Source organism: Notechis scutatus, chromosome 5, assembly GCF_049901735.1.
Source record: "Notechis scutatus isolate UNSWTSFEM ecotype Mainland chromosome 5, rNotScu1.2, whole genome shotgun sequence".
Classification (NCBI taxonomy): Eukaryota; Metazoa; Chordata; class Lepidosauria; order Squamata; family Elapidae; genus Notechis; species Notechis scutatus.
The window spans coordinates 108,798,055-108,810,576 of record NC_142013.1 but is presented as its reverse complement, the minus strand read 5'-3'; the positions used below and the strand labels follow the sequence as shown (position 1 = coordinate 108,810,576).

The 12,522-nt window shown below is 44.7% G+C and overlaps 1 protein-coding gene across 4 annotated transcripts in view; it reads right to left on the bottom strand.

The window, feature by feature from the left end:
* PCDH20 (protocadherin 20) overlaps positions 1-11,778 on the bottom strand; it is a 48,314-nt gene extending 36,536 nt beyond the window's left edge. The window contains exons 1-3 of one of the 4 annotated variants that reach the window (XR_015749939.1): positions 11,518-11,778; positions 6,473-9,514; positions 4,828-5,324 (exon numbers count right to left, since the gene is read on the bottom strand). Coding sequence is in view for 2 of the 4 variants with exons in the window: in XM_026673459.2 (XP_026529244.2) it covers positions 6,788-9,514; positions 11,518-11,664 (2,874 nt within the window). In the remaining 2 variants the exon portion in view is untranslated. Of the gene's footprint in view, positions 1-4,827; positions 5,325-5,470; positions 9,515-10,301; positions 10,630-11,517 lie in introns of those variants that run through there. The other 3 variants (XR_015749938.1, XM_026673459.2, XM_087967441.1) reach the window with 3 other exon arrangements.
* Positions 11,779-12,522: the final 744 nt, after the last annotated feature.

Below are 12,522 nucleotides of genomic sequence, written 5' to 3'. Positions count from 1 at the left end.
GATCCCCAACCTTTTTATGACCGGCATCAGCTGCGCCGCGCCCGGACCGCATCAAGGCGCCGCCATCTTTTGACGAAAAGATGCGGCGGGTGATCTTTTAATTATTTTTCTTTCAGATGGAAGGTATCCTTTGGAGGGAGAAGGAAATTGCCCTTGAGGTAAAACTAGCTGTAAATCTGTAAGCATAAAGCATAGCTCCTGAATGAAGTAAAAGTATAGTACAAAGATTAACAGCAATTTGTTTGTGCTGTGCTTTTTTTCCCCCAGTGCTGAGATTTCAAGGTTAGGTTTAGCCTTTATTCAGCATTGGCACCCTAGGAAATGCAAAACTATCGGTACAGAGTTTATTCTGGCTTTCTGTTTTCCTGAAAGTTGTTTATCCATCTTCATGCAGTCCTAAAAAGTAATAACAAGCAGGGAAATGTAGCATATCTGTTGATCTTTGCCTGACTAATCAGATTGCAAATAAATAAATGCTATAGAGATTACTGTAAAGTTGGAAATCATTTCCAATTTAAAAACAACCACCACAAAATCCTTGAATCCCTCTTTTTATCTGAAGATTATTTATAGGTAGCGGTGATTATGGATTACCACCACATCTACCTCTCTGGGGTGAGGAACATGAGACTTATTCCAAGTTTTGACAGGTCTGATGAAATGTTCCAAACGTTGGTCCATGTGGATCATGGAACATTAAAAGTGTTGTGTCCTTCTTGATGCAGCCAACTTGGGAGTATTCCAGAGAAACATTTTGAGTCCTGCAGTTTATCGTTTCAGTGGAATTACTTTTATTTCAGCCATTGACTGAATCTAACTAATAGAAGTCAACATGGAAATAAGACAGGAACAATTAAAACAACAACATAGATAGATAGATAGATAGATAGATAGATAGGTAGGTAGGTAGGTAGGTAGGTAGGTAGGTAGATATAGATGATAGACAGATAGACAGGAAGGAGGGAGAGAAAAAAAAAAGGAGAGAGATTTCTGTGGTCTCAAATAATATGTAAACTATGCAACATTTGGAAAGCCAGGGAACAGAACTTATAAAGCTTATAATTCAGGAAATCCATAATTAAATTGCTGCTTTTGCTCAGAATGAATGTGGTTATAGTCAAAACACATCTCTCTCAACTACAGGCCTTCTTATGATCTGTCTGCAACTTCTTAAAGCAGCTATCCCTTTAAGAATGTGGAAAAAGGAAGAAGGAATAGCCTAGGGCTACTGAATAGGGAATTATATATACAGTTAGCTATATATAAAGGCCAGCTTCCATGAGCGATCAATTAGAAGCCGGTCAAGATGCAGAAAAATTCCTTTATCCTATTTGAATGTGTTGGTGGTATATTGTTGGAGTTAGAGAAAGTTCCACTCAGCAATCACATTTATTAACATTATAAATTAACATTAATTGCTAGAGTGTAGATAAACTTTATACATCATGAGCAATCTAAGAGATAGTATGGTCTAGCGATTATGGCACCAGATTAGATAGCGGGAGATTATGAGTTCAAATCCTGCCTGAACCATGAAAGCCAGTTGGATGACTTTGGACCAGTCGTTCCCAGCCCCAACTCACCCTCACATAATTAATACATTTTGGTCCAGGTGCCATTATTTAACCTTTTAAGATATTTTTGGCCTGGATGATTGAACCTTTATTCACACCTCACATAATTGTTGTTGTGGGGAAAATAGGAGGAGGTGTGAGTTATTTGCAAAAATAATAAAGGTGAGATACAAATAAATAAAAGATTGAATTGTCTTTATCACTGATAACTAATGAACTGCAAAGTCAGACAACATACACGGAACAAACCCTATCTGGATATGACATAGGTGAAATTAACGAATGCAGAAAGTACCGGAGCCTTTCTAATGCGTATCTCTTTTCTAATCAATGAATATCACAAGTTTTGCATCAAAAAAGAGGGCCTGGCCCACAAATGATTTCCCTCCGGAGTCCTGCCAGCAATATAACCCAGATTGAGATACCAAATTGCTCATTATTTGCTACTTGCAACTGAAAATAGGGACTTGCAGACAGAAACATCACAGGCTAAAAGACAAGGAGGAAAAGTTGCATTAATAGAGGGATTCAATCAAGATCCCATGAGGTACTAATACTATCCTATAAAGGCCACACATAGAATACTGCACCCAGTTGCAGTCACCACACTGTTAAAAAGATGTTGAGACTCTAGAAAGAGTGCAGAGAAGAGCAACCAGGATGATTAGGAGACTGGAGGTTAAAACATACAACGAACGGTTGCGGGAACTGGGCTTGGTTAGTCTAGTAAAGAGAAGGACCAGGGGAGACATGATAGCGGTCTTCCAATATTTGAGGGACTGCCACAGAGAGGAGGGGGTCAATCTATCTTCCAAAGCACCTGAAGGCCAGACAAGGAACAATGGATGGAAACTGATCAAGGAGAGATTCAACTTGGACATAAGGAGAAATTTTCTGATAGTGAGAACAATCAACCAGTGGACCAGCTTGTGGGAGCTTTATCACTTGAAGCTTTCAAGAGGACACTGGCCTGCCATCTGTCAGAATGGTATAGGGTCTCCTGCTTGGATGGGAGGTTGGACTAGATGACTTACAAGGTTTCTTCTCTTCTCTTCTCTTCTCTTCTCTCTTCTCTCTCTTCTCTCTCTCTCTCTCTCCTCTCTCCTCCTCTCCTCTCCTCTCCTCTCCTCTCCATTCCTACTCTACTCTACTCTACTCTACTCTACTCTACTCTACTACTCTACTCTACTCTACTCTACTCTACTCCTGTTATTTGAACAGTTCAGTCAGTCCAGAGTTTCCAAATCTACACATAATTCTCAACTTATGGTCATTCATTTAAGAACCCTTCAAAATTATGACCACACTGGAAAAAGTAACTTCCAACCAATCCTTGCAGTTATGACAATTGCAGCTTCTCTGCAACCCTATGATCAAAATTTAGGCGCTGGCCAACTAACATGCCTGACAGCAGCATCCCAAGGTGACATGGTTTACCATTTGAAACCTCCCCACAGGCAAAGTTAACTTGATGTCTGTGTGACTCAATTAAATACAGAGATGCTATGCTTAATGACTGCAAGCAAAATCATAACATTGGGTGCAAATCACTTCATGGCCACATCCCTTACCGATGGAAGTTCTCATCCTGATTAATGGTTGCAAGTTGAGGGATACCTGTGCATGATCAGAAATATCTTGTGGGTTAATAACTGTCACTTGCGAATGGCTATTATTTTCATTATTTAAAAAAAAATTGCTGTTGTCATTGATATACTGTACTTGACTTATTGCATTTATTTATTTATATTTCCTATTTTTTTAAATGATCATCTCTTTCTCTCTTATTGTTGTGGCTTGTTGGCTGCCGGCCCCTCCAGCAGCCAAATCAGATGAGGAGGAGCCGTGGGAGTCAAGGCAACCTGAGAGCTCTGAGGGGGAACAGGGAATGCAGCTGTCAGAGATAGAGACAGAGGCAGAGCCTGGGCCATTTGTTAGTCCTCAGATAGTCAACAGCTCTCAGGTCTAGAGGTGGCTGATGAGGAATAGGAGGAACAGCTGGGTCCAGTTCCTGATGCACGGATGCGCAGAAGGCAGAGGAGAGGAGAGCAGTGGAAATCTATGGGCCAGTCCTTGGGACAGAAGAGCCACCGCTGTTAGCAAAGCCCCACCCTAGCTCTGGGGATAAAAGGCAGGGGGCAGAGATGAATAGATGTGACAGACAATGTTTTGTTAGCCTTTTGTGTGAGACAGACAGGTCGGGACTACTGGCGCTCCTAATAAAGGGAAAATGTATTTAACTACGGAGGGTTTGTCGTGATTAGGAGCTGGGTCAGAAAATTTATTCATATGATTATACATGCAGGACTCTAGTAAGTAAGAACGTAGTATATTGAGGGAGCTGGCAAATCTATTAAGCACTGTAAATCATTCTAACCTTTATTTACCTTTCTATACTTCCTACATGCTCCAAGCTGCAACACTTTCTTTATCCCAGTTCAAGTGGATTAAAAATGTAGATTGGATTCCTATTTGTGATATTCCACATATTTCAAAATATCCTGACCCAGGCGGGAAAAAAAAATGAAACCGAGAGAGATCATCAGAGCTTCAGAAAATGCTCACCAATTTTAGAAAATTATGAAAATAGAGAGTTTTTCTTTATTTCCAGACATATAAACACTTTTGGTACAGTACAGACGTTATTGTCAGAGCTCAAGAAAAAAGAAGGAATGTCCATTTTATGCATAACAACACCCCTATGCCTTGTTTCATACCCATAAAATTGATGCAGGCTCACGACACAATAAAAGTTTTTTTTTTCCTCCTTCCCCCAACTCTTTTTAAAAAAATCCATATTGAAGGTGTGCATTGCTGATAACCTTGTTGCATTTTAGCTGCAGAGAGTTAAAGGTGATTAAATGCCTGGGAAATATTGCACCAATTTTAAGGGTGGCAGGGGTGTGTGTGATTTTGGGTGTAATCCAGAACGCAAAGTTAATGAAAAGGATGGCAGCCAGAAATGGCAGTAATTAGACACTGATCTTTCACACAAAGCCCAGAGAATTTTTTTAAAAAGTCAATAAATAACAGTCTCTGCAAACAAACAAAATGACCTTCTTTCAAATTTTCTCATGTGTGTGTATATGTGTGTGTGTGTGTGTGTGTGTATGTGTGTGTGTATACATATATATATATATATATATACACATGTATACACACACACACACATATATACATATACATATACATATACATATATATATATATACATATACATATACATATACATATATATATATACACACACACACACACACGCACACATACACACACACACACACACACACACACACATATATATATATTGCATATATTTTCCATGGATTTGTTTGAACTCTTAGGACATCTGCCAGGTGTGTATTGTTAAAAAAAAAAAGTCAAAACAGCAGCCCAACTTTCTCCTTTGCATGTTCCTACTGATATGTAGGAGCGATCGGCAAGATCGAACAGCAGCTCCATTCTCCAAAAACATAATCCCCAAAACCAAAGTCATGGATTGCTGCTTACCAATCCTGGAAGGAGAAATTCAAAAATCCAACTCATAGCCAAAGGAACCTAAATTATTTTGGAACGGAAGGAGCTGCACTCTTGTGCAGTAATTTCCTCTTGTGGAGATATTCACTCCTGGGGTTCGTATTAACTTCCGCTATTTTCATGGAGTGGGGCATCCATCAATGCAGCTGGACTTTCAACCTTTCCTTGCCTTTCCTTGTGATGCTGCATTTACAGCCCTACATATTCTTCCTTCTGGTAGAAAAAAAAAACCCCACTCATGGAACAGATATATGGAGGATTGAGTTGATTGCGTTTTGGGGGGGACCCAGGGGACAGAATCCCTACATACGCTTATCATCTCCTTTTAATGACCCATAATCCTTTGCGGGGTGGGGCAATTGAATGGAGCCTAGGGTTTACTGGCCGGATGCCCTTCCTGTCGCCAATGGGGGTTTTTTTCTTCCCCCAGAAAATATATTCTCATTGTGCCCAGAGAGAGAAATATCTGCCTCTACCTAGGATTGAACTCACAGCTTCCTGATTGTGAGGCAAGAGGCCCACATCTAGGCCACCGCACTACAATCCCTACATACACTTATGCCTCTTTCTAAAGCAAACCAAGGCAGTTGGGGAGATTGTCTATCAATGACAGAGCCACGGTGGTGCAGTGGTTAGAATGCAGTATTGCAGGCTAATTTTGGTGACTGCTGATTGCCAGCAGTTCGATTCTCCCCAGCTCAGGGTCAACTCAGCCTTCCACCCTCCCGAGTTGGTAAAATGAGGACCCAGATTGATGGGGGCAATATGCTGGCTCTGTAAACTACTTAGAGAGGGTTACAAAGTACTGTGAAGCAGTATATAAGTCTAAGTGCTATTGCTGCTAAGTTCTAACAAAAGGACTAGGCAGGAAATCAGCTAACACAACCGCTTTCTCTGTCCCATGCGCCTATGGATAGAAACCGTTTCCATGAAATATTGATCAAAACATTTTGGGATAATGGATCAGCCACCACAGTAATTTTACTAGTTGTCTGCGGTGACAAAAGAAGTGAACATTTTACTTCTCAACACAAGCTCACCTTCCGACAGGGACTTCCAAGAAATTCTATGGAAGCTTGACTGAACTAACAAAAAACTTTTTCTCTGATTTACCTGTGCGTTTTTTCCCTCCCCTTGACAATTTCACACACGTAACAATGGAATATGTATGCATTACACTCCAAACGCATACTTTCTTTTCTCTCTGCAGAGGGTGGGCCAAGACGATCTATCTTTGAAAATGTACCTTTTTATTTTTCTCTTCCACAGTTTTCAAGATTTGTAAGAATGGGTGATAATGCCCCCTTGTGGGTAAAAAAATAAAATAAAAATAAATGAATGAAGGAAGGAAGTCGTCTTACCTTTGATTTTATGCGTACTGACTGGGTTTATCAAGAATGCAGGTGACAGATCTATACAGTCAGTCCACTAGCTTTTTGTTTGTTTGCCTTTTTTAAAAAAAAACTGTACAATGAATTTCTCTTTTTCTTTTCTTTCGTATTATTATTTTTTTCTTAAAAACCTATAAACATCTGTTTACAAGTTATGTTATAAACCAGGGGTCTTTCATCACACCCGCTGTTGAAAACCCACTCCAGAGTTTATAGGAAAGAAGATAGATCACTGTTTGTTTGTTTTTTTTGGTGTGAGTCTATAGGGTCTGTGAAAAAAACCCATCAGATATTGGAAATTTCCACCTGTTTCTTCTCCAGTCGATGCAGGTCAATTCTCCCATTTAATGGAATTTGCACTTCCAAACCCTCATCCCCTCTGTGGTATTTTTTCCCCTTCCGTAGGCAAATATAAATCCCCATACCTGTCACCAGGCTGATGGAAGTCAAGCTTATTATGGAGAGGGTTACCAAAGTAGGCATGCAGGATATGGCCTCGGCCCTCCTGTGGGTGGGCTCTATAGAAATTTGGGGTTCCTTCTCCTCGATGTTGATGTCTGACTCTTTCCTCAGGAGACTTTCGATGTAGCTCTCATTGCTCACGGTGTCGTTGACAAAGAGGTTCACCATGACGGTGGAGTGCAAAGGTTCTGGATAGCCGTGGTCGCTAACCTTCACCAGAAGGCGATACAGGCCATAATCGTTTTGCATGAGGGACTCTTCCAAGGTGATGTTGCCTGTTTTGGGGTCAATCTTGAAGGACTCTGGCCGAGGTCCTCTTCTCCCGATAATGCTGTAGGCGATAACTGCGTTCATGCCGGTGTCGTTGTCTATAGCGTAGACTTCTGTGATGGGAGATCCCGGCAAAGTGGAAGGGAGGACTAGAAGGTAAGACATGTTAGACTGGGGGAACAAAACCAAGGGGGGGTTATCATTTATGTCAAGTAACAGGATGGTGATTTTTGCAGTCGAGGACAAAGGCGGATCGCCCCCATCCACCGCTTCAACCCACAAGATGTAGGAGCTCTGCTGTTCCCTGTCGAGGGAGACCTTGGCTCTCAACACACCTTTGCCAGTGTCGATCACAAAAATATCACTTCTGTTGACTACAGAAAGGGCTACCCATCCATTTTGCCCGATATCTGCATCGGTGACGCTTATAACTCCAATTTCACCGAAGCCTGGGAAATTCTCTGGTACGAAGAAACTGAAATCCTTGTTGATAAATCGCGGGCTGTTGTCGTTTTTATCCAATACAGAGAGGGTCACGGTGGCAATGGATTCTCGCGGCGGTACGCCAGAATCCACAGCTCTGACGGTGTAGCGGTATTTCTCTCGTTCTTCTCTATCCAGCTGGGTAGAAACAGTAAGGATCCCTGTAACTTTGTCTAAGGAAAAATAGGAAGGCGCCTCGGGCCCAAGGAAGTAGGACACTTGGCCTCTTTCTCCACTGTCAGCATCCGTGGCATGCAGCTTGGTCAAAAACGCATTGGGGGCATTGTTTTCCTCGATCGATAATTCTACCAAGGCTTGAGAGAAAACGGGAGAGTTGTCGTTATCATCCAGAATCTGCACTTGGATGATTTTATTCACATGAAATCCCTCTGTATTCCACGCGACCACTGAGATCTCGTACAACTGCTGAATCTCATAATCCAAGGTCTTGGTAGTCTCCAAAAGATACTCATTGCGATAGGGTTGATAAGGAGTCAACTGGAAAGGGCCACCCCCTTCCAAATAGCAATCGACTTTATATTTTTCGTCGGGGTCCTTGATCGTAAAAAAAGCAATGGGGGTGTGGATGGGTTCCAACTCCCTCAAGTAAACCACCCCCTCGGCTTCATTAGCTATAAAACGAGGAATGACTTCAGGAGGTCTCATGGTGACTTTGATGATGGAAACCAACACGGTTATCACCGCTGGGATGCAACCCGGACCGTTGGCCAACACACTCAGCCGATGCAGAAGAGGTGTGTCACCGTTAATTCTCTTGAACAAGTTAATCACCCCCGTGCTTTCATTAAGACGGAAGAGGGTGCGGGACAGAAAAGAAACTTTTTGGCTGTAGGAGTAGGTTATCTCGGCATTGATTCCGTGATCAATATCCACAGCATGGACTGAAGCTATGTGCAACCCAGTGCTAGAGTTTCCAAAGATGGTGACGCTGATCTGAGTCTCGTTGAACTGGGGACAGTTGTCATTAATGTCACTGATACCAATGGTGAGGGTGGCACTACCCACCAGTGGTGGGATTCCACCATCCTCTGCAATTATAAGAGTAACATATTGGTCGGTGTTCTCCCTGTCCAGGGCACCCATGACAATCAGATAAGGCGTTCTCTCTCCACTTTCATTCTCCTCCACATCCAATGTAAAAACCCCATAATCTTGTTGAAGTTGGTATGTCTGCACCCCATTGGTGCCCATGTCCGGGTCCACAGCTGGATGCTCAATGGCTAACCGGGTATTGATGGGTGAATTTTCAGGCACAGAGAGGTGTATCTGTGGCACAGGGAACCAGGGGGCATTATCATTGATGTCATGGATGGCAATCTTCACTTTGACCAGACGGAAATACTCCTGGGGCAACACCAGGACATCTAGCAAAAGCAAGCACGACTCCAAGGATGGAAGTGGAGAAGAGGAAGAAGACGAAACCACCGTGGAGCCAACATTATCCTCCAAGCAGAGCGTTTCTCGGTCAATTTCCTGGGCTGAGGTGCACAGGACACCTGTCTGATTGTCCAGGTTGATGTATTGGCTTCCCAGTCCTTGGGAGGCGAAACTGAAGGAAAGAGGACTTCCCCCCCATTGGTCAGTCTCCTGCTTCCTCAGCGGCTCTCCTTTTTCTTCTCCCTCTGCAGTCCCCAGAAGCTGTAAATCCTGGGCTAGATTCCCAATGAGGAAGCCAGCAGGGAGTCCTTCATTGATGCTGTAGAAGAGTTCGCTGGCCCGACTGTAGCTTGCAAAGCAGTTAAACGGTTCTAAGAAAAGCAGGAAGATGAACACGTTCTGGGGAGAAAGAGAAGCACAGACTGTTAGTAGAAAGAATTACTCCTCCACCCCCTTAGAGATGTCCATCCCCCCTCCTATTCACCCCAAGAGAACCCTGTCTGGCTTCAATCAAGCCAGCCATCTTCTCCACACTCAACTCCACGCATCCAAAAGCGTCTTTCTGCAAATTCAGATTCAGCCTGCCACCGATCCTTCATTTCCAGATCCCCAACAGACACGGCAGGAAAAGGGACTCCTAGCCAACAAGGATCCTTTCTTTCTGTCATCTGCTTGGGGCGCCTCCAGTCTTCCCCATGAAATGATGGATGCCCTCGGGTTTACCCTACATTATTTAATCCAGGCCTTGCTTAAGAGGAAATCATTGAAAAGAGGAGAGAGGGGGAATAGATCCCTACAAAGCGTGTCCATCAGTGATCCAGTTTACAAATGGTGCATGGGGCGTTCGGAAGAATAATCCTGGGGATGGAGGAAAGGGAAGATGCAGAATTTTTTTTTTAACTTCCAATGTCAATCCTCCCTCTTTTCTTAAAACACATCAACCTGTTGGTCAAAGGATAAGCAGATTATCCCAGACACAAAGACACAGGAAAGACCATCCTTAGGTTGTTAACATGTATTGTCAACAAATGCATCATTAAAACAACAACTTGAAAACAAACCCTGCAAGCAAAAATATATATGAAATCCTACAACAACTCCATTCCTCTTCAGATGTGCAATTCCCCCCCCCTTCTCTTAAGCGATTACCCCCTTACAAAAGAAACAAAGCAAAAGCAAAATCTACCATCCATGTGTAACTTTCCTAACTGGATTCCTCTTGGGAGTTTTTGCAGGTGGACCTTGGCAACTTCGAAAGGCACCTGGCAAACTCCTTTGCAGTAACTCTTTGCTTGGAAACAAAGGCTGTGAGGGCTTATTTCCAAAACAATTGGCAGAGGTTCAAGCTGCAGGTAAACTGGGACTTTTTAGGCTGCCCCTCCCCCAGCTCCAATTCCCCCCCATCATCAAGGTGGATGGCCACCTTGAGCAAGGATATTATGTAGGACAGCAACATGCACAATCCTAATCCTAAGGCTCCAATAGCAGGGTAATAGCAGCAGGAGACTCCTGTTGCTTTTTCTTTCTTTCTTTCTTTCTTTCTTTCTTTCTTTCTTTCTTTCTTTCTTTCTTTCTTTCTTTCTTTCTTCCTTCTTTCTTCTTCTTCCTTCCTTCCTTCCTTCCTTCCTTCCTTCCTCACTGTCTTCCTTTCTTCCCCTTTTCCTTTCTTCCTCTCTATCATCTTTTCCCCTTCTTCCTTTCCTTCCTTCTTCTACTCCACTTTTCCTTCCTTCCTTTCCTACTTCTCTTCCCTTCCCTTCCTTCCACTCTCTCTTCTTTCTCTCTTCCCCTCTCTTTTCCTCTCTTCCTTCCTCTCTCTCCTCTCTCTTTCCCCCCTCTCTTCCTTCTCCTTCTCTCCTTTTCCTTCCTTCCTTCCCTTCCTTCCTTCCACTCTCTCCTTTCTCTCTCTCTTTTCCTTCCTTCCTCTCTCTCTCTCTCTCTCTCTCTCTTCCCCTCTCTTCTCCTCTCATTTCCTTCCTTCCTTCCTCTTTTCTTTCTCTCTCTCTTTTCCTTCCTTCCTTTCTCTCTGCTCTCTCTTTCCCTCTCTTCGCCCCTCTTCCTTCCTTCCTTCCTTCCTTCCTTCCTTCCTTCCTTCCTTCCTTCCTTCCCCATCTCTTTGCCCATCCTCCACCTCCCAATTTTAGGGGAGCTCCAGGACGCTCCTCCCCCCCGCTGCTCTTCCCTGGGTCACGTTGCGCCCCATCTCGGCTTGGCGACAGCTTTCAAACCGTCCCACGATTGCCGCCCGACCCCGGCGGGCACCCCAGCCTCCTTGAACCCGGTTTCTCTCCCCCGCAACTCCTCCTCCTCTCTCTCTTTCTCCCTCTCTCTCTCTCTCTCTCTCCTTCCTCTCCTCTTCCTCTCCTCCCTCCTCCGAGCCCCCGATTGCCCTCCCGGCGTACCGGCAGCGTCCTCTGACCGGTGGCTCTTCTGCTCCCAGGGCTGGGTCGCTGCCCCATAGCCAGCCGCCGGCTCTGCTTGCCTCGCCGCCAGCTGGACTCGAGGGCTGAGGGCGAGCTGCGCCGCGTCTCATTCCCTCGGCGGCGCATCCCAAAATGCGGTCCTGGAGAGAGTTCTTCCCCCCCACCCTCTTCGCGGTGGGGAGGGGCCGGGAGGAGGAAAGGGGTGTTTATTTTAAATAAAAAGAAGGAGAAGAAGAAGAAGAGGGAGAGAGAGAGAGAAAAAAGAGAGAGAGAGGAGGGGGAAAAAAGGAAGGAAGGAAAGGATGGAGGGGAGAAGGAGGAAGAGGAGGGGGCTTCCTCCGCGGAGGGGGGGGGGAAGGATGGAGGGAAAGGAGAGAGAAATAAATGGCCCTCCTCCGCCTCTAATTATGCAAATGTCTCCGGAGGGGGGAGTGCTCCAGCCAATGGAGGCTCAATTAGCCAAGGGAGCGCGGGGTGGGGGGGGAATTTCCCCCGGCGGGGGTCTCCCGGTTCCCGGGGTCGGGGGGTGGGGAGGTGCGCTCGGCGGCTGGTCTGGCTCCTCTGCCCGGCTCCGCTTCTGCTCACGCCGCGCTCGGATTGGCGTCGGAGCCGCCTGGACTCGTCGAGGAGCGCTTTCCCTCCTCGCGTCCCGGCGCGCGCCCCCCTCGCTTTTCCTCTCTTCTTCTTCTTCTTCTTCTTCTTCTCTTCTTCTTCTTCTTCTTCTTCTTCTTCTTCTTCTTCTTCTTCTTCTTCTTCTTCTTCTTCCTCCTCCTCTCCTCTCCTCCTCTCTCTTCTTCTTCTTCTTCTTCTTCTTCTTCTTCTTCTTCTTCTTCTTCTTCTTCTTCTTCTTCTTCTTCTTCTTCTTCTTCCTTCTTGTTTCCAGCCGCGATGGAGATCGGCCCGGCCCGACAAGGAGGACCGATTGGAGCCTCTCATTCACCCCACCACCACCCTGGCGGTCCAGAAGAGGCTGGATTCTCCGTT